Raw genomic sequence first — 22,417 nt, forward strand, 5'->3', positions numbered from 1 at the left:
GCCTCAGAACTCTCTACCCCAAAGTCTGCATGAAATCTGTCCCAAAGTTGGCCCTCCTGCCAAATGTCCATCTTGCAACCGACACTCATCCATACTTTCGGATGGCCCTGCCTGTCTCTCTGACCCATGCCTGAAGGTATTTATTTATTTACAAAATTTTCATTCTGCATTTCTGCCCTTACAAGGGCCACCAAGACAGCTAACATTTAAAACATACATCCTAAAATCACATTTTAAACCCATTAAAACCAACCCCTCCCAAAGTGCACATCATTAAAACAATTATGCAACAGAATTAAAACACATACACAACATAAAAACAGCAATTGAAACATTGGTTAGGAAGGAGGGGTCATTGCCAAATGAAACAAAAAGCCTTCACTAGCTGGCAGAAGATGGCAACAAAAGGGGGCAGATGACTATCCCTGGGGAGAGAGTTCCAGAGCCTTGGTGCCAAAACCAAGAAGGTCCTCTCCAGGTTACCACCTGCCTAATCTCAGAAGGCAAGGGTGTCCAAAGCAGGTCCTCCAAAGATAACAGCAGCGGTGAAGCAGGTTCATAAGGCAGCAGGCAGGCCTTCTGGGATGGATGTGGGTGGTAAGAGGCTAAACAACCTATGGCAAACAGTGATACAGTGATCTTTTGTGCTTCTTTGCACTGCTTTTTATGTCAATATTAGATGATAAAATATTAGGCCAAATCCTATGCCAACCATTCCAAATGAGAGGCGTCATACCTTTGGATACCTCTTGTCTGCCTGTTTCACTGGGTCACACGGATGACCCCCAGAAGACATTTTTGGATCCTTGGCTTCTTTGAGGGCTCTCTGGGAAGGTCCTTCTATTCCCTCCTCTCGTTCACACCCATGGCCAACTATGAAGAAAGATCAGTTTGGTGTTAATATTTTTCATGGTTTGCGTAACAACCAGTATCCTATAACTAGTTTCAGAAATGAAGAATTAAATAAAATAAAACTAGACATAACCTATGTAAACAGAAAATGAGTCGTGTTTAAGTGAAAGGAACGCCAACAATAACATCCAAGTCTTGAACAAATCCAGCACATCTCTTATGCCACAGAAATACAACCATATGTGGTTCTCTTTACCTCTGTTAAATCATGTAGCTTTTTAGAGACTCCCCAGCAGAAACATGGTATGCTTCAGTCCAACAAAGAATGACAGTAAAAACTGTAACGGTAGGAAGTGCATATAAAAGACTATCTGGACTTTTAACAGGAAAGGGTATCCATAACTCAGATTTCAAGCACTGAATGTGAGTGACATGGAATCATTCACCTTCAGTGTTGAATGAATATATCTGGTATGCTAGGATATTCCCCGTGTAATTTAATTCAACCTATTCTCCACATGTTACCAAACACATGATAGACGCCACTCACTACAGCTGTTAATGCACAAAGTGTCTGCTGCACTGCAGGGGTTAATGTCCATCGTGGCAAGATTTCTTGTATGGACATATTTCCTCAAGGCCCGCTTTCACTTTCCATTCTCTCCAGGGCAAGCAACACCACTTCTAGCATGACGTGTTTTGCCACCACAACAGGGCAGATTTGCAAGTGAGCACAGTTTTGCCCCAGATGGCCAGACTAGCTAGCTTCACCCTTCCCTCTCCTTTGCGCTGCCGTCCATGCCTCCTCCCTTTGCCTCCCTTCCACGTTGCCAGTTCCTTCCTGTTTCCGACTTGTCCTCCCGGCATCTTTTGGTAGCCAGCAAGTGGAAGTCAAAGTGAAAAAGTGCAGCCACACAGGCTTAGTCAAAATTCACCAACTTCTAAATTCTCATATCGATATACCAATATCTCGACATAACAATAATAGAGTGCTCATTCCCTCCATACATCCAATGTTCTCTTGCACTCAGCCCCCTCCTTTTCCAGGGATGGTATGACACCCCCCCACCCCCACGGAGAACTACGGGATAGCAAGGAACAGATGTTGGGGGTGTATGGTGTTCATTTACATTCAGGGGACAAGTTGGCGTTGCTGTGGATAGCCCAAGCAGGGCGTCTTTTTGGTTACACTCCACCTCCCGTGCTCTATTTCTTCCCTCCCAGGTAATCGGGATGGCTTTTAAAACTTGATTTTAATTTCAAGCATTTGTACCCTATTAGATCTATTGAAAAGACAGCTCTAATACATGAATATCAAAATAACAAGCCTCTTTCTTTTCCTGCGGCAACAGCAGTGGCAGCAAGTGTGTGTGTGTGTGTGTGTGTGTGTGTGTGTGTGGAGGGGAGGGGAGGGGAGGGGAGGGGAGGGGAGGGGAGGGGAGGGGAGGAGAGGAGAGGAGAGGAGAGGAGAGGAGAGGAGAGGAGAGGAGAGGAGAGGAGAGGAGAGGAGAGGAGAGGAGAGGAGAGGAGAGGAGAGGAGAGGAGAGGAGGGGTGGGGTGGGGTGGGGTGGGGTGGGGGAGAGAATATCAGCTCAAGGACATGATTCCTTCTTCAGCAGCGTGTGGTCCAGGGAATAGCTTTGTCTCTTTGAGGGGATTATTTTTTGGAAAGCGGCTACAATATCGATATAACAGTAATTTTACAAAGCCAGCAATCTTGAAACTACTGGGTGTGATGAGATCTGTGCCCTTAAGAGTGAGTTGATGGGCACAGTTGAGAGACCCAGGAAAAGCAGACCCAGGAGAGTTCAGCAAACAAGCTGTGCAGTGATTGCATCCTCGTACGTAAGCAGAGAAATGCGAGGAGACTCCACTACAACCCGACTGCGCAGTGAACAGGCCCGGGTTAAGCATTCCATGCATAATGGGTCTTTGACAGTTAGCCCAAATGATGGCATGATCCCAGGAGTCACAGTCAGAGCTTCTTTTGGGCCAGCTACTCAGCAGATGCTGTCATGACTGACAAGCCTGTTTATTTGATGGGAGGGCGTCTTGTGCGTTTCCTGTTCGCGAAAAACAAGCCCAACAGTCCAAGTACATCATCCAGTAGATGGGAAATTGTGGCTAACGTCTTTCTGCTCTGCTTGTAATCCAGCAACTGGATCTTTTGTTGGTTTCTAACGTTTCTGACAGGAGAAAATCTAGCACCTTCCAGTGAAGATGTCATCTTCTGGCTGCCTATATTGTAGGACTGTGAGGACTCCCTGTAGTCAGTGTTTCCCAGCACGATTAATCCAAGAGCCTCTACTGAATAATTTTATTTGTAAGGAACAGTATGCTTGGCCATCTAATTATCTTACAAAAGTTCTGGAATCTCCAGAAATGCTTATTTGGGGTGGTGGGGGGGGGGAGGGGGACCTGGGATGCAGTGCTTGGTTTCCCTCCTCCATAGCTCCAGATTCACCTTAGATAGAACACTTTTGACGCTGGGGCCAGCTTTTTGTATTATAAAAGATGCACCCTGACTATTTATTTATTGTCGCCAATGAATGTGGCCATTCCATTTGTGCAGGGAAACTCAGCCTACTATATTGCAGCGCTTACCAACCCTATATATAGGAGAGCCTACATGCTGGCTAGATTTAACATTATGCCATCCCCGCTCCATCGAGGAAGACTCAAGGGTCTACCAAACGATAAGAGGCTTTGCCCCTGCAGTCCAGGGCAGCTGGATTCCATTGCGCACATTCTCCTCCACTGCCCACTTTACCAGAATCCAAGATCCAGCTCATTATTACAAATCACTGACTCTATGAAAACCCTGACAGAGCTTGATAAAGTAAATATGCTCTTAAACTGTAATGATCTTGACTGTTGTCTCACAGTGGCAAAGTTTCTGGCTGAGGTTGGCGAACTGAACTTATGATCCAGTGTGAAGTTTTATCTAGTAATTTTAACTGTATTTATATTGTATGTTCTGTATGCCAATAAAGGCTTAAATTTTTTTTATTTTTTTAAAAAACTATTTATTTATTGTTTACATTTATATCCTGCCCTCCCATGCTTTACTTAGTGTCGGACTGAGCGTATGCTCTTCCCATAACTTATTTCTGGAGCCTTTCTATAGTTAGAGTACAATAATTCTAGAAGTCTGCATGTTTAAAAACTGCCCTTAGCTTGAAAATGTATGAAAAGGTGAAGAATTGCAGTCATACAGCAGGCCAGAGGTCTCCAACAGTTTTCAGCATTTGGAATTCTGACACAGTATGGTGGGCACAGCCACAAAATGACTGCCACGGGAGGTAGAGTCGGCCACAAAATAACTGCCACAGATAAACTTCAGCAATACAGCGTATATCTTTAATTTGTGGTGGCAGCTGCTGCCAAAGCAGCGTTTTCAAAAACCTGCACTGCCAGTCAAATCTCCAACCATCCATTGGAAGCTTTGCTGGGCAAAAGCCTTACCTTATGCTTTCTACACCCGGAAATGTATCAGTGGGAGTCATGAGACCCACAGGCACCACGCTGGGGATCCCTGATGCAGACACTGCTCTCCGGGTAAGTGAATAATGTGATATGGAAAAGTCTATTTTGTGATGTAACTACTAAGGAAGCTTTGGGGACACAACAGTGGCGTACCGCTAATGGGGACATGGGGTAGCCTTGCCCCCGCGACCTCCCTGCAGGCTGGCTTTTGCCCTCCCCAGGCCATGGGGACAGCAGGAGCCAGGCGGCAGGAAGGCCGGGGGAAGCAGGGCTCAGTGGCGGGTGGCCGAGGAGCCGGCCTGAAGCTGCAGCACCAGTCCGAGCCCCACCCTCCCCCATCCTCCCTGCTGGCTCCCTGTTAAGTGAGACAAGGGGGCCGCAGGGAGCCGGGGGAATGCATGGGGAGATGGTTATGCCCCTGGGTGCAGTTTAGCCCCGGTATGGCACTGGAACACAACAACTTTAGTAAGATGGTTAAACAGCCTTATTTTCTTTTCCTTATGAACTAATCAGCATAGGCCATGCCTGCTTCAATAGCACCAGCAAGGCAAGGGGAAGAAACCCCTCTTCTCTGCAGATAAGATTTTTATTAACTCTGCAACTTATCACTGTATGCTAATAAGACACCACAACATAGCCCTGTAACTGACCTGTATTTGGAAGCAAATCAATCCTGCTTACCTAACCTGACCTCTGGTTTGCACAAGCAGCAGGGGTCCTGCGTGGTGGGGACAATTCTGCATTCTGCACAAAAAGTGTCACTTTGTACACACAGTCAAAGCTGACAACAAACAGGAAGAGCATAACGCCCTTGTCTGTTTTCCTTACAGGTCCTGCAGTGACTCAAAAGCAAGATGGCATTTTAAAACATTTCTAGCTATTTAAAATGAGGGGAGGTATTTTCAGTTTAGATCTATGCTCTCAAGTGGTGGCAGCCTACCCAATCTGGGAGGCAAGTGATTGGTGGGTCCATGCCCTCCACCCCTGTCGCCAGGCCTCTCTTGTATGTCACAGCTGATCAGGGGCCCCCTCCCCATTGCTCTGCTGAAGCACTTGCAGAGTGGGAGGTAGCTGGGTCTCAGGGTCTGGAGCAGTCTTTGGGGCCCATCCGGCAGTCAGGTCCTCTAGCTCAGATAATCAGTGCAGGGTCTTCCCTGCCAGCTGAGCATCTGGGGCTGGCACACACACACCCCCGCCCCCGGGATCCAGGAGGCAGGCAGAGTCACTGCCCCCCTGCCTCGTGGCACAACACCCAGAGCTCATGTTCCTTGATCTAGCCGAGGGGAAGGGGAAGGGCAGGATACAGAAGGCACCCACTGGCCTGTCCAGTTCCTAACTGCTCAGCTGGCAGGGATAGTGGAAGGAGAAGGCCCTGCTGGGTTCTGCAGCAATCCTCCCAAGGATGAGCCATGAACCAGGGTGGTGCCAATGCTTTTTGTCAAGTGTTGGATTTCTGCACATAGGAGAATGTTTACCTCTAGGCATCAATATCTGGGTGGTGCTCCCAGGTTCTGAACTCTGCAGGGTGGCTCGCAAGCCAGTGATCTGAACAATAAAAGAGAAGGGGAAATACCATTAAGAACTTTTTTTCTCCTTACCAAGAAAAATTATAAACCATCTATATACTTAATAGTGACATGAGGGCTCATTTGCGGAGACCTAACTCTGAGCATTGGACCCATGACACAAGAATGAGGGTCTTCTCCGACTCCCCCCACATTTGCAGAAAAATCTAAACTCCATGAAAAAAATACACCTATGGGGATTTAAATTCCCTCAAAAACAAAAGGATTGTTTGAGCACGTGCAGACCTCCTCCTCCAGGGCCACAAGGATGGGGGTGGGGGGGGGCCACGAGCAGCGGTGACTGGGAGAGAGAAGCTGCAGCAGGCCCAGAACTGGAGGTGGGGAGCCGCACCACGCCTGTAGCCAGAAATGAGGAGGATGGCCCGGAGCCAGTGAGGAGGATGGCCCGGAGCCAGGGCAACAGGCCTGTAGCCAGAAATTTTTTTATTGGAGGGGGGATGAGTATATGGGGGGGGGGGGGCATCCAACCCATTATAGACCCATTTTCTATTTGAGCCGTAAGGTGGATCACATGGTATAAAGCAGTGTAACTAAATAGCATGAGAGATCTCTTAAGCAACGCAACAGGACGAGGGTTAAGAAAATTCAAAAAGTGCAGAAAAGTATCAGACGCGCTATGTCAAGCAATGAAGAAAACGGAATCACACACAAAAAATGACAACAGTGCTGGAAGGTCATGTTGGAACGGCACACACTGTGGCACAGACTGCAGTCCTGTTCTCTATTAGCTTCATAAAAATGCTCTCCCAAACAACTATGTTACATAGTTTGCAGAATTAAAGAAGTGTGGGAGCCTTTCTTCCAGTTATTGACACCTGAAACTGCAAAGACAACCTCCTTTTCTCCATAAGGTTTCTGCAAAGGAAACGGAGAGCTCTGCCCCTCAATGCAGAGTTTTCAAACAAAGAACGTCAGTCATGCCATCTGTAGCTAACTGTTCTTCGTTTGTTTTGGGGTTAACAAGCTGAGGTTGTAATTTTCTGTAGTTCTATGCTTGAAACTTAGCTATTGTTGGGTTGAAGTTAGGAACCGGTCCATTTCCTTGCAGGATCAAGTTATTAAACTGATGTCAAATGAGACTCCCAGTATTCAAAAACCACTGCCCTCCCCTGTGAATAAGATTCCTGCGGGGTCACATTAATTAGCAAAATATTTGCGTTCATTTACCTTTAAGCCTAAAGGTCTTATTATTTGTCTCCTGTTCTGTCAAAAATAATTTCCCCAGCAATAAAAGTTCTTCAGGACTATTGCAGAACACTATATATGTATGTATGTATGTATGTATGTTCAGAGTCTGGTGCAACATGGCTTTTACCCCTTCTTTTCTTTTTATATATATATCCCCCCTCCCCCCCTCCAACATAATTTGACTTTCCTGTTTGCAGGCTTTTAAAATCAGGACTCTTCAGCCTTGCTAACTAGTCATTCTTGTTTTAGCCAGTTGCATAGAGAATCCACACTGGGAAAGAGTTATGTCAGGATTCATGCCTTTTTGCCTCGACTCTTTCCTTTCCCCCTTTACATGGAGAATGTACACTTGAAAGACTTGTGACAGATTTCACACCAACCCCTGGTGGTGACTGGAGGGGCAGGACAAATGATTGATGGGGAACTGCCCCCTTTTGCCTCATTGTGGCTCCAGATCTCCTTGGCAACCCCAGCCACGGCAGCAGCAATTTGGGAGGGTGAAGTCACGGTGTGCCTGTCAGTGGGGGTGGGAGAATAGGAAGCTATTTCTGTCTGGTTGTTCATTCCCTTGATCTGCCCCCATCCTAAATTGGTGTGAGGGATCTGGTGAGACCTCAGTTGTGGACAGCCAATAGATCCTCCCCATCATCTTGCTTTAGAGCAGTGGTGGCGAACCTTTGGCACTCCAGATGTTATGGACTACAATTCCCATCAGCCCCTGCCAGCATGGCCAATTGGCCATGCTGGCAGGGGGCTGATGGGAATTGTAGTCCATAACATCTGGAGTGCCAAAGGTTCGCCACCACGACTTTAGAGGATGTATAGCAATTGAGGAAAATGAGAAAGTTCAGGATTTGGAATTAGTTACCAAAAGTTGGGGTGGGGGACTCACTTGTGTAATAGCGGTGGGAAGAAAATAGTGAGTGATGAGATGGAAGGCAGAAAGGCAGAAAGGGAGAGAGAGAGAGAGAGAGAGTTGTGGGTTGACAGGCAGAAAAAGAGAGGATGTGTGATGGGTGGGGCAGAAAGAGACTGACAGGGTAAGGAGTAAAAAGCGAGAGAAAGAAATAGTGATGGGGCGGCGGAAGCAGAAAGGGAGCGTGATGGAGTGAGGGTCAGATAGAGAAAGTGACAGACATGGAGGAGAGACGAAATAAGAAAAGGGGCTGCAGGCAGGAGAAAGAGTGAGAGAAGTAGGGGGAGAAGGGAAGAAACAACGGTGGTCACTTTCACACTGTATCTAAATAAGGATGTGAGCAGAATGGAGTGGGTGTGGAGGAGAGGGACTTGGGAAGGTTCCGTCTGGAGAAGAGGAGGTCGAGGGGGACATGACTAATCTTTCAGGATTTGAAGGGCAGCCATTGACAGGAGGGCAGGGAAGCTGTTCTTGTTGGCAGCAGAGGAGAGGGCTCTCAATCGGGAGTTTAAATTATGGGCAGAAAGGTACTGGCTGGATACTAGGAATTTTTTTTAACAGTGAGAGTAGTTCAGCAGTGGAATCAGTTGCGGGGGGGGGGGGTGCTCCCCCGACAGGCAGTTTTCAATCAGCAGGATGCTCTAGGCTGATCCTGCATGGAACAGAGGGTTGGACTAACTGGCCTGTGCAGGCCCTTCCAACTCTGTGATTCTAAGTGTAAAATATGTCAACTCAACAATGGCACAGTTGCTCCCTCATACACTGAGCTGGGGTGATTAAAGAGGGGCAAATGGATGTTTCCACTCTCTCAGAAACACTTCATAAAAAGCAAGGAATGCCAGGAACCACAGATAATTTGTCAAACCGACCCTCCCCCACCTTCCCTGTTTCTACTATGGTGCAAAGAGGCTGTCGAACACACTGTGGATTTTAACCCTGATGATATAGGGCAGGGATTCAGTCAGAGAGCCAGGATTCTTGCCCTTGTACTTGAGATGATGCTCCCTTTAGCTCCTCTAAAAGCTTCTCAGTTGGGCTTTTTCTAATGGTTTGAGCAGCTTGGAGAGGTGTGATGACACAAGCAGCCACCTTGGCCTCCCTTCCCCTCCCCTTGCTTTGGCCTCACAAGCTCTTGGCTGCACAGTGGGGAGGCCTGAAAAGAGTGAGGCCACATCCAGTCCCCCCACACAGCACAGAAATCACGGCTGATTTTAACTAGTCAGTGTTTTTTTTAAATGATGTTTCAAAGGGTCACAAAACATCAAGAAATAAACTCCTTCCAAACAATGCCCCTTGTCGACTGTAATCACAAGCAGGGGGCTCCAACTTGTTCCACCCTGCAGAAAGGCTTTTTCCCCTCTGATCATATTTTCATTATACTTTCAAATTTATGACCAAACAATTTCAAGGCATGAGTACTTAGCATCCAGGAAAAATCAAAACCTCTGACATGAGACCCGTTCCGTCAGACACGACAGACATTTAGAGCTCTTCTGTGATCCACTCCAAATTGCCAGAATAACACAGAACAGAAAATGAAACCTGTAATTATAACCAAAGGCCTGCAAGGGTCAAAAGGCACCCACGCATCCGAAGGCGGCTGGAGCTCTACCTGCCACACCGCTCTGTCTCTCTCCAAGCTGGTCAGCATTTTCTGTCTCAACAGAGTCTCATATTTCTCATTCAGTTTGCGCAACATCGGCTCGTAAGATGCATAATGTGTTTTCAGCCTACAAAGAAAAAAAAGGTGTGAAAAATAACTGAAAGGTCACGACACAAGAGGAAAGCAGCATTCCTTAGCATCTTACTCTCCCCAAGACGCCAAAGGGAAAAGGGCTCTCATGTTCAGAATTCTTATTGCCAGCAATCAAGTCAGTGCAGGGGGATTTTAGAAATGCTCTTTTCCCTCATTATCAAAGAAGTCTTCGTGATCTTTCCTTCTAACTTGCAGAAGAATCTTATGTCTTTTGGTAAAACAAACAAACATACAATTTGACAGCCAAACAAATTACTAATTCACAGAGATAAAGAACAGAGTGAGTTTTGTAATTTTAATTACAATGGAACATATATTTGAAATCTTCTGTAAAAGCTACCGGCAACCCATGGTGTTCTTTCAGGTACATTCGCTATATATTTCATATGATAATGTTTAGAAATGTTTTAGTCATTTGACAAGGCTAAGACAGTTAAATTCCACCTCAGGATTCTGGAAAAAAAACACTGTAATAAGTTGCAATCAAAATGGGGAAAGGGACACGACAACCCAGGTTCAATATGCCAGGACTTAGCCAAGTGGCACGCAAATGCTCTCTGGCCAATGGCAACCCTCTGTCCCTGACTCTGGAGACAGACTGAGCCTAGAGCCACAGACAAAGGGGGCAGGGGGAGCGTTGGGAGAAGGGACGACGTCTCCTGTTTAGAGGCTCTCTGCCTGCTCCTGTTGTCTCCTCCGTTATGGTACTGTCAACACTGCCTGGCAGGATGTCGTTCAAACCTTGCTAGCTCTCTCACAGTGCTAAGACAGAGCTTCTGTGGGTAGTGATGCTGCTCCTGCATTTGCCCTCAAAATTTAGTGACACAGAATTTCATAGAATCTTAGGCTGTTTCCGCACGGGTGGAATACAGCGTCCCAGGGATGCCAAAAACAGCGTCCCTGGGGAGGGGTTCGCACGGCCACCGCCGCTTCATCGCAGCAAGTGGTGAGAAGCCACTGCTTTCGAACCTTGCTCCCTGAGCGAGGTTTTTCGAAAGCAGCGGCTTCCAACTGCTGCCGTGCGAACAACAGCGGCTGGAAGGCGCCATTACCCCCCTTTCCCAAACGCCTTACCTTCCCCTCCTGGCTTCCAGCGTGTTGCACAGGCCAGGGGACATGCCCCCCTGCCCTGCGACTCTAGAGCTGTTGTGCAGGGCAGGGGGGACGCATCCCCTGGCCTGTGCCACGCGCCGGAAGCCAGGAGGGGACGGTAAGGCATTCGGGGGATGGCGCAGCCTCTGCGCAGGCTGCGCCATTTTCCCCACCCCTACCGGGACCGTTTGTGTGAACGGTCCCGGGGGGGGTGCATCGGCGTCACATACGCCGACACACACCCCGAGCGTGGCCGTGTGGAAACGGCCTTAGAGTGGGGAGGGTCCACAGAGGTCCAACACACGGCTCAATGCAGGATCGGCCTAGACTAGAGCATCCCAGACAAGTGGTTCTCTGGGAAAGATGACTGAGGTTTCCGGGCAAAGGGACGGGCTTGTGCAGTTTCCTCGTTGCAGCTCAGCAGCAACAGGGCTGCCACACAGCAGATTTCCCCAGCAGTTTTTGTTTCAACTTTGCCATTTACCAGTATTGCACGCTGCTATGTTTTTGAAAAAGAATGGCAGACCCTAACCCATTTCTTTGTGGAGATACTTTTTTTCATATATCACCCTTAGGAAAGTGTGTAGAGACTTAACTGGAAAAAAAGAATCCGGGGAATTGGAATTCAGAGAACCTGATTCATACTTTGCTGTAATGGTGTAGCAACATAATACTAGTAAATCATTGATTTAACTTCTTTAGCTTCAATTTTTCAAAATTTAAAATGTTTAATTAAAAAAAAGATTTAAAAAAACCTTTTGCACCAGGGAAAGGAAATGGTTACGTTGGGGGAAATGGCTGCTGGGCAGGAGGGCCCAGGAAAATGTGAGCTTTTCTATCCTCTTAGCAGCAACCCAGCTTTTGTTGTGATATTTCCCAAGCTGTGGAGCAAGGCAGGTTTGAGCAGGATTGGAAAAGAGCCACAGAAACCCTGGAGGGTGAACAAAGGCAACACCATGCTGTTTGGAAGCAGGTACAATCCCACCCACCTACCACAGTGAACTCGGGGCAAATACCTCATGCATTGACATCCTGAATCTTAGCATCAATGAATTCTCCAAGTGGAGAAACAAGCCATCTTTGCCCTCTGTTCAAAGAGGAGCCACTCTTAACAGATGGCTCACATATATCTTCATTCAGCAGCAGGAAATTTGGTGTCAAGCGTGCCACCAAAGCTTATAACTGCGATTTCTACTATTTCTACAGTTCTGCCAAGTTGTGCTAGTCAAGTGTTGGAACAATTGTTTTTCATTGGAGCAGCAGTGGCGTAGTGGTTAAGAGCAGGTGCATTCTAATCTGGAGGGACTGGGTTTGATTCCCCGCTTTGCTGCTTGAGCTGTGGAGGCTTATCTGGGGAATTCAGATTAGCCTGTACACTCCCACACACGCCAGCTGGGTGACCTTGGGCTAGTCACAGTTCTTCTGAGCTCTCTCAGCCCCACCTACCTCACAGGGTGTTTGTTGTGGGGGAGAAGGGCAAGGAGATTGTAAGCCCCTTTGAGTCTCCTACAGGAGAGAAACGGGGGATAGAAATCCAAACTCTACTCTTCTTCTTCTCTTCATGTATCACCTGGTATCAATACCATCGATCCTTTGTTGTTTGTTACAAATATTTTCCGTAGGTCATGTTTGAAACCCAAATGGGTTGAGGGCCAGGATTTCAGAACCAAGACTGCATCAGTCATCATCCCTCACCGTTTAATATCATTAATGAGCCGGTTCTTTTCTTGGACCACTCGTTTATGGTGCATTCGGTGGAAGTCACGCTCTCTCTGGATCTTCAGCAGCGCCTCCTTAGCTCTGCTGCATGAATTAAAAAGAGGGAAAAGCTGGCCTTTAAAAAACAAATGACTTATCAAGGGAAAGAGAGTATCAAGCATGAGATTAAGCTGGGTAAGCAACTTGAAACTAATAGGGAAGGAGACTTTTCCTGTAACATCCAGATACTAAGGACTGTGAAAGCGGAGAACTGAGGGCACTTCAGATCAAATCCAAATCACAACAACCTGCAGCCCAGCCAGGGAAAAAGGCATTAACAGACACATAACATAGAGAGGATCCTCAAGAACACAACAGTTTCATGCCTTTCATGTTACCTTGCACTGGGTTTCGTGGAGGCTGATAATGTCATGCCTGGAGTACACGCTGACATCAAACACTCCTTGTCTGATGGGTTTTTGACTACTGGGCCTGGCTGACACTCTTGCTAACACTCAGTCATAGTTTGACTGACAATTTTACTTGTGAGTCCTGCTTTGCTGTTCTTGTTTCGTTGCTCTGGATTGCTTCAGAACATCACAAGCGGAGACAACGGTTTATTGTTTCTGTGATCAAGGTCCAGAATGAAGTGCAATTCCAATGGAATATTAGCATCAAGGTTCATAAAACTACTGCTGCTCAATGCATTTCCCTCAGTCAATGTGCATTCAGCAGGTTCGTTTTGTGCCAAGAATGAACACCAAGGCAGATGCAGAAATTCTTTCTACAGAACAGCAGATCTCCCCGGATTGCTTTCTGCTGTCTCTCTCCAACATGAACCCTTAATAGTGGATTTTTCCCTTCATACATAAAATATGTGAATTGCTTAGTGTTTTATAAATGTTTCTATACTGCATGCACTCTCAAAAACAATCAATAATTCTATACAATTTTCTCTTCTGAAATGCAAAAGCTATTTTGCTTTTCAAAAGCATTCAGAAGGGAAGAAAATCTTCTTTCTGTACACAGTCATTATGATTACAGTAAAACAAACAGGACAATGTGAAGATGACAGTGGGGAGGGGGGGGGCACCAATTCCCAACCTCCAAATAGTCAAACAGGGGCTTAGATATACAGATCAACCTCACAGCCAATGTCCGTGTTTTATAGAAAATCAGCTGGAGGATCTATAAACACAAATGCATGCCTTCTCACAGAGACGGGTTTCTTCTTTTTTTTAATTTACTTCCCACCATGCATAGCTACCCAGGCAGGCACAAATGAACCCTCACAGCCATGCTGATGTCTCACGATACGACCATCTGCACCTGGGCAGCTATGCAGGTGTCAACCGCAAAATTAAAAAGAGGAAAACGGAGGCAAATAAAGCACCTCTTGCCCAGCCGTTCACTCGCAAGTGGCTGCTACATGGGATTTTTAAAAACACTTGCTAATAGTGTGATTCTTTTAAAAAATCCAGTTTGGAGGAAATAACATGGGGCAGATTTGTTTCAGAGGCGGGATCTCCCCCCCCCCCCCCATGGGGTTTTTACTGTTCTACACCTATGTTTATTGCCCGAGAAGGTATTCCTGTGCAACTGTACTTTATAGTAAATGCTAACTTCTAAAGGGCACACTACCTAGTGGGAAGAATTAGTTGCCAAAGAACCATTTGAATAAAAGATGGAGAAGCCTTGAGAGGCCCGAAGAGGAGCAGCCTGATTCATAGGTGTCAAACTCAGACTACAGCATGCTGGCAAGGGATGATGGGAACTGTAGTCCATAACATCTGGAGGGCCACGAATTTGACACCTGTGCCAGATGGATGCTGCTTCCTGGCACTCTTGTCCCACTGAACTCAGAAGCCTGTCCTGTCTAAAGGATAGGATCCTCTTCCCCTGTTGGGTCCTCTGTTGACCTGGAGGCTGCAAAGCTGTTGGTCCTAGATCCTAATTTGGGCCTGGAATTTGACACGCTGTCCCGGCACTCCTGACTACCTTCCCCAACAGGGTTCTCCAGGAAACCGAGAATCCCATGTTTCACTGAGCTTGAGTACAACATTTTCTATGGGGGCAATACAGCCAGGCATTTTAAAATTCACGGACTCCAATTCACTGCATAAAGTTGCAACAATTAAAACTATAAATTTTGCAAATAAAAAGTTGAGGTAGAGAAACAACTACTTAGATCTTCAAGTGAAATGAGCAGAACTTAACTGTGCTTTATTTTGTCAGGAGAGAAAACAGGAGTCCCCTTCAATGATGCGGCTGGCCTCCACCCGTGCCAGAGCCTTTACAGCTCTGGCCCCGGCCTGGTGGAACGCTCTTCCTCCAGCTGTCCGGGCCCTGCGAGATCTTAATGAGTTCCGCAGGGCCTGCAAGACTGAGCTGTTCCGCCAGGCCTTTGGGGAGACTAGCCGCTGAGGGGCCCTCCCTCTTTATAATATCAAATGGATCCTGTCGCCCCTTCCCTCTGGTTTTTAAAGGGAATTTGATAGTAGGCGCCATCTTTTATGTGGATTTTAATAATGCTGCATTAATGGGGTGGGTTTATTTTATTAGAGCCTATATTATTTGATACTGAACAGATTTTTAAGTTGACATATGTGCTCTATTTTATTGTTCACCGCCCTGAGCCCTCCGGGGGAGGGCGGTATATAAACCTAACCAATAAATAAATAAATAAATAAATAAAAACATACTTGGCCACCAGCTGGTAGTTCTCTAGTTCCTTTTTTAAACATTTGTTTTCCCTTTCCAAATGTTGATTGCAGGTGTACGCATCCGGAACAAGTCCAATGTCTTTAGGTTCAAGTATACCTCTCTGCATCAGTTCGTACCTAAAATTATGAATACACAGGTTTTTATTTTCTGTGATTCACCAGGATTCGAACACACACACTTTATTCATGCTCAGCACCAAGCCTCTTTTACCATGCTGGACCACACTAGATAGATCAGTGCTATACTGGAATTCCCACAACAGCACACAAACCCACTGGCTAGCCTCAGGGTGCCTACCTAGTTTCATATACTTAAAACATCTTTCTAAAGGCACATAAAAATAACTGATGAAATGGATGTGAACTATGAATTGTAAAACGTTTTTAATTAAATGCAGATAATTACAGCATGCCTTCTTCCGTGAATGCCTCTGAAATATTGCCTTCTGAGAAGAGTTTCAAAGGGGATTGGGTGGTGGAAGGGAACAAAATGTCCTACAGAGCAATTATAACATACTTGGAATTCCCAATGAAATGATGAAGTTATCATTCTTTTTTAAAAAACAACAACAGTGCAACAGGGCCATAGAGACTCAGTGAGCTTCCAACTATGGCTAAAATGTTACAGTTTCACTGCACTTTGGAAAGGAGAATTGAAATCAACCTGTAATGCATATGGATCTCACAAAGCAAGGTATTTCTAACGTTATTCCCGTGCACATATGTGGGAAGAGATTCTGCCCATGCGCTCTTTCTCTGTAAATTAAAAACATATCAAGACAATGGGGTATAAAACACAGACCAGCCAAGATGGAAGTCCACCCAACCATGAATTAAAGCGTGCAGTATCGGGACTACAGACAGGTCACCCTATGTCCCTTTTCAAGACTTCTTTGCAAAATATTTCACCAGTGGAATTTCGTACAGATTCAAGCCCTGGAATAGTGAGAAGAGTCTAGTAATTGCAATCAAGAACTCTGGAAATTAACCAACAATCAGGCTGTTCATTATACATAACACAAATCAGAGAGGAGATGATTAAAGAGACCAGGAGAAAACAGAGCCCAATGAAGCAGTTACAGGAATAGGTTGGTTAGCTGACTTGCCAGTTTCCATTGCCCTTGTCTGAAAATTTAATCAAAAGTTAAACGCCAAAAACAGTTGCTTCCTTACTGTCAACACCCAGGCAGCCCAAGAACTGGGTGATACCCTGGGAAGCGACCGCAATTGCAACCAGCTTCCTGCCTCTAGCAGATCAGAGACAGTAGACCCTGATATTCAAAATGATGCTCCAGATTAGAACATTTTACTTGCTAATGATTTCAGGACTGATAACCAGTTATGGGTAGACAAAGGGAGAAGCAATGTATACATACGCAATGGAGTGGTTATGCAAAGGCAACCTCTGCCCAGAAGCCACAATGCTACCCCTCCCCAACACTGTGGTGTCATCTTTTGAGAAGAAAATGACAACTACAAATGCACTGTTTTAGCTTTTCTCAGAATAAACAATAGCCCCTTCTCCTGTAAACATCTTTTGTATTCTGCTACACGTGCAAAAATGCAAAATGTTTTTACATGTTGGCTGAAATGCTTATGGGTGAAAGTATTAGCCTTAAACAATAATGTCTAAATTCTAAAGTGCCAAGCACTCTAGTTTTCACCAGAGCTAACGGCTCATTGAGCCCTGCTGTAAAGATTTCAAAGAAAAGGGTTAACATAACAAAGCTGTTGTTAGAGATGTCAGGAAGACAGGTATTAGAATTCACACTCAAGCCCTCCTGAGTAACGCACATCTTGTCACCGGGTGCATTAGCACAGGGCTAAAATAATGCCAATGTTGCTTTGATCAGAGCTTGAAGGATGAGAACCAAAAGTTGTGTGGTCAAAACATCTCCCAGATTCTGGCATAAACAAGGTATCATATGGGGTTAAGCTGGCACCTGAATTACCCTGTTGCCTCATTTTAGTGTAAAATGAGTGTAAAACGAGGCAACTTCGGGGGTAGGGCAGTTTATCAAATCGAATGAAAGAAAGAAAGAAAGAAAGAAAGAAAGAAAGAAAGAAAGAAAGAAAGAAAGAAAGAAAGAAAGAAAGAAAGAAAGAAAGAAAGAAAGAAAGAAAGAAAGAAAGAAAGAAAGAAAGAAAGAAAGTCTCCAACCAGGGGAGGTACCAAGGTGGGTCTTTTAGATCATGGGTTGTATGATGAAGAAGGAGGAGGAGAAGGAGAGAGGAGGAGGAATCTAATCTTTTCAGTTAGTCTCTAGAACCAGCAGAGAAGAGGAGCAGTGGAGAAGAGGAGTGGGCCAGAAAAAGAGGGCTTTTCTCAAAGCCACATCTTTTAAACAGTGTATTTTAAACAGGGGTTTTCTCTTTTTTTCTCCTTGTCCTGGGGCTGCTGATTGGTGGGGCTCCTGAGGGGTGGGGCTTCTCAAATTTTAAAATCTTTTCAGTTAGTGTCTGGAACCAGCGGCGCACGCCTAACGGCGCACGCAGGTGTTTTACTTAATAAGAACATATTTTAAGAGATAGTAGAAGGTATAGAAACCTTAAGAGGGAGGCACTAATTAAAATCAGCATTTGAATATCTAAACAAAATTAGATATGAAGGCAGGAAGCCAGCAGGGGGAGGGGGGCTTTCCAGTGTTTTGCACTGAGTGTCACATGTATGACTATCTGCCAGTAGGCCAGAAGTCGTGGGTGTGCCCTTGCTGCAATGAGCTCCTGGCACTCAAGGAACATGTGCGTTCTCTTGAAGCCAAGGTGGCAGACCTGGAGAAGCTGAGAGAGGCAGAGAGGGCAACAAACGAGGCTTTCAGGGACCTAACAGCCGGGTCCCACTCCCAAGGTGACATCTCTTCAGATGTCATGGAGAATGAGAGTGGGTGACAGAGGGTGCCAGTCTGAGGTGGTGGAAGATGTTCCCTTAGATGGGACCCGTTCCTTAGCTGGTGGTCAGATATCCTCTCGCACTGAGGATACCCCTCGGGGAGGTGCGGGGCTCCTTGTAGTGGGTGATTCGATCATCAGGAATATAGAGAGTTGGGTTTGTGAGAGGCGTGATGACCGCATGGTGACTTGCCTGCCTGGTGCGAAGGTTGCGGATGGCCCGCTTTGTCTAGATAGGCTGTTAGATAGTGCTGGGGTGGAATCAGCAGTTGTGGTCCACATTGGCACCAATGACATTGGGAAATGTAGCCGGGAGGTTCTGGAAGCTAAATTTAGGCTGCTAGGAAACAGGTTAAAATCCAGGACCCCCAAGGTGGCATTCTCCGAAATGCTACCTGTTCCACGCGCAGGGCGAGCTAGACAAGTGGAGATACAGGGTCTCAATGCGTGGATGAGAAGGTGGTGTAAGGCAGAGGGTTTCAGATTTGTCAGGAACTGGAGAACCTTTTGAGACAAGGCAGGCCTGTACAAAAGGGACAGGCTTCATCTTAACCAAAGAGGAACCAGGCTGCTGGCGCTCAACATTAAAAAGGTGGCAGAACAGCTTTTAAACTGATCCTTGGGGGAAAGCCGACAGGAACTGAGGTGACTTCGGTTCGGAATACAGAGTCCATGGGGATGCAGACAGAGAGGGAGGTTTTTCTAAATCAACCACATACAAGCGAGGAGCATAGCAATGTGATAAGTGATAGTGTCTACAAAAGGCTAGAGGGCAAAACACATAAATCCCAGGTTAGGGACAGAGACAGAGTATACAAGTGTCTCTATGCTAATAGTAGAAGCATTCGACCTAAAATGGGAGAGCTGGAGTAGAGTTTTGAAGGAGGGCATTGATATAGTAGGCATCACAGAGACATTGTGGAATGAGGAGAACTAGTGGGATGCTGTTATCCCAGGTTACAGGCTCTTAAGGAAGGATAGGACAGTAGCCCTCTACATCAAAGGGGGTGGGGTGGCCCTCTACATCAAAGAGAGCATAGTGTCACATAAAATAGACAATGCAGGGGGAGCTGATTCCTCTACAGAAGCACTGTGGATATCAATACCAGGGGTGACGCATAGTTTAACATTAGGAATATATTATCGTCCCCCTGACCAAAGCGCACAAGAGGATTCTGAGATGGAAAAAGAAATTAGAGAGGCCAACAAAAGCAAAAATGTAGTGGTAATGGGCGATTTTAACTATCCCCACATAAACTGGAAAAATGCATGTTCAGGTCATAGTAAGGAGAGAACATTCCTGGATATGCTAAATGACTGTGGCTTAGAGCAGATGGTTGTAGAACCAACCAGGGGAGATGTGATCCTAGATCTAATTCTATGTGGGACCCAGGACCTGGTGCGGGAGGTCAGTGTTGTTGAGCCAATCGGGAACTTGAACTTGAAATTGCTTCAGTTTTATAGGCATGGTTTTGCTTGCTGTAGTTGCAGTGTGGCTGTCGTCGTCAGACATTTAAGTGTAAAGTTCCAGAATCACTATCTGAAAATAGTTTCAGGTTTCCCATGATTGATAGTGGCTGGGAGTTACTTTGGGTATGATGTTTTTCGACTGTTATTGCTGGGTGATTTTATTTCATGGAGTAGAGCGTTTCTGTCATTTTATTATTGTTTTATATTTAGTAGCCCTCAGCTCATTCATTTGGGGAAAGCTGAGATAGAAATGTTTTAAACAAATAAAACCCTCAGATTTAATGCTTCAGTCCTGTCAATTTAGTCCTGTTGGCAATTGCTATACAAGTGTTGGGTAGAAATTATTTTCAGAAACCATAAAACTTAATAAAGCTAAGCTTAAGTGGGGTTTGTAAGCACAATTTTAACTGTCTCATAGTTCCCACCAGGCCTGAAGAAAAATGTCTTCTCCCTTTAATAGGAGATTAACAGCAGGTCATTTATAAAGTGGAATTATTTATCCTCCATGCCACAAAAAACTTTTCTAGACATTAGGCATTAAAATTCACGTTTATAAATAAATTGCTTTTTAACTTTATTAAGTATTATTTTTGTTAAAGCGGTTAAATGCTACATTTCTGCAGTATGGTACCACTCACCATTTTACAGAAAATACTGTCATTATTTAATGCTTCTATTAGAACTTTAACATGGAAGTAAAAGATGAAACTTCTATATCTAAATAGACAATCAAAATAATTCACAAGCTGTGACATAAATACATTAATTAACTTGCCTAATTTAATTAATTTTTAAGCAGGCTTTCATATCTAAGAGGGTCATTTAACAAATGAGCTCAGGTCTCATAGGTGTAAATGAATCAACTTTCTCAGTATTCATTATTTTCTCACTTGAAATCCCATTAGGGTTTGATCACAGAGTGGATCTGCTGTACAGCAGCAAGAGAAAAATACTTGTAGAAAGAAAAATGTGATGACTATAATTTGCTTTTACTTATTAATGAAGCCAATTAAAAATTTAAAAGCAATTTAGAAGCAGTTATGAAATACATGCTTAGGACATTAACCCACAAGCTATTAAACATGGGTGCTTTAATATCGCAAGTACTGATTCAGAAAACGTTCATAGGTATACTCTCAGATCTAGAATACTAAATGGCTGTAAACATAGCTCGGAATGTAGAACACAGCCTGTACAACAGACCCCAGTCTATATTGAGTGCTGTTCCCTAAAAATCCCACAAACCGTACTTCAAGTGTTTCAGGGAAGTCTGGGACCTACTGTCAGGACGGGTCCTGACCGGTGTTCGGAGGAGGGGGACCCACCCTCCATTCAGAGGGTTATTGGCCTTGGGCGAGGCGCCAGCTCGTCTACCTCCCCCTCCCTTCCTTAGCATTAGACTGATAACAGGAAGGGCCACGGCCCTCCTAGGTGTGATGGTTCCTGCCTTTTGTGTTAATGTTTTGTAATTTAATCACTGTATTGTTTCCTTTGTTTCCATTTTGCAGCTGTGGCACATTGGCTGGTGGGGGCGGGTCCAAGGTTGTGGGGATTTAAGATCTATCTCTTGCCATGTGTCCTCAGAAATCGTCTATCTCTCGTTATGCCTTGATCATCAATAAAGTCTATAGTTTAAAAATCTACAGATCGCTTTATTCTGGGACTGAGGTCTTACACCTACAGCAGGAAGCAGAGGAGCAACTTCCTGTGCAATGGATGCACTGCAGCTCACATGTCACAGGAACCTGAGGTTGTAAAAGCTGCCGTCTAAGCAGCACTTTCAGGTCCAGGATCCACTGTGCCTTTGGCCCGCTTCCCTGACCAGAGACAGAAGAAGTTCAGAAAAACAAAGCTGCGTAATCTGCTTAATTTGGACAATTACACCAGCAGAAATCAGCTTTCATTGGCCCAGAATATGAGTTACCGACACCATTTTATAGACACAGAGAAGACCCAATCCTGAGAGTCCATCCATTTGTTCAGAAAACAGAGAGAATAAGACTGAACTGTTGGAAGGGGGGAGCTGACCTTTTTAAAAAAAAGGCTATTATATGAGGTTTACAATGCTTGACTGTATAGTAAACTAATTTTATGACTAAGATTTGTTACAGGTTTGAAGGCTGCAAGACACAAAGAAACTGCCCCTATCATTAAGGGAGGGAAACAGAAAAAAATAAGCACGTTTAGTTTTTAAAACTAGTAACGATTTGCAGTATAAGCTCACAAGCAATACTACATTTATTTTCTGAAGTTACATAGTTAGAAAGATTACCATTCAGTTTGAAAACAGTCTAGAGTCCTGTTCATCCCCATTCGGACTAAAAAATTGCAGAGGAAGTCATCCACAGCTTCAGGTACATCAGCGAGGGAATGCTTCATTACCTGGCTTGGTCGTTGAGCCTTAAACCAAGGGGGGAAAAAATCAGATACCACTGTAGAAAATGTGCTCAACCAGTTTTAATCATCATCCCTTTCAGGAAAACGTTTTAACACTGATTTGTTGGCATCTTTGTCCCTAACTTACAGTGAAATGACAGCAATTCCCCACTCCACCAGATCAACATACTTCTATGGCTTCTATGGAACTTGCGCAGAGAATATAGTTTTTCTTAACTACCTTACAACACAATCCCATTCAAGATTACTCTGATTGTAATGGCTGCACTGGATTACATTTTACTCAAACACTCAGTCCCTCTGACAGCAATCAGTGACTTAGGATCAGCTTGTGCATTTCCCTAAACATGCAGCATGTGCAGTC

General features: G+C 45.2%; 1 protein-coding gene across 1 annotated transcript in view; it reads right to left on the bottom strand.

Annotated features, from left to right (window-relative positions):
- SPAG16 (sperm associated antigen 16) overlaps positions 1-22,417 on the bottom strand; it is a 464,997-nt gene that overhangs the window by 426,752 nt on the left and 15,828 nt on the right. The window contains exons 4-9 of the mRNA XM_048484850.1: positions 21,929-22,056; positions 15,277-15,414; positions 12,572-12,679; positions 9,641-9,758; positions 5,814-5,883; positions 737-873 (exon numbers count right to left, since the gene is read on the bottom strand). Of these exons, the coding sequence (XP_048340807.1) occupies positions 737-873; positions 5,814-5,883; positions 9,641-9,758; positions 12,572-12,679; positions 15,277-15,414; positions 21,929-22,056 (699 nt within the window). The remainder of the gene's footprint in view (positions 1-736; positions 874-5,813; positions 5,884-9,640; positions 9,759-12,571; positions 12,680-15,276; positions 15,415-21,928; positions 22,057-22,417) is intronic.

Source organism: Sphaerodactylus townsendi, linkage group LG02, assembly GCF_021028975.2.
Source record: "Sphaerodactylus townsendi isolate TG3544 linkage group LG02, MPM_Stown_v2.3, whole genome shotgun sequence".
Lineage (NCBI taxonomy): Eukaryota > Metazoa > Chordata > Lepidosauria > Squamata > Sphaerodactylidae > Sphaerodactylus > Sphaerodactylus townsendi.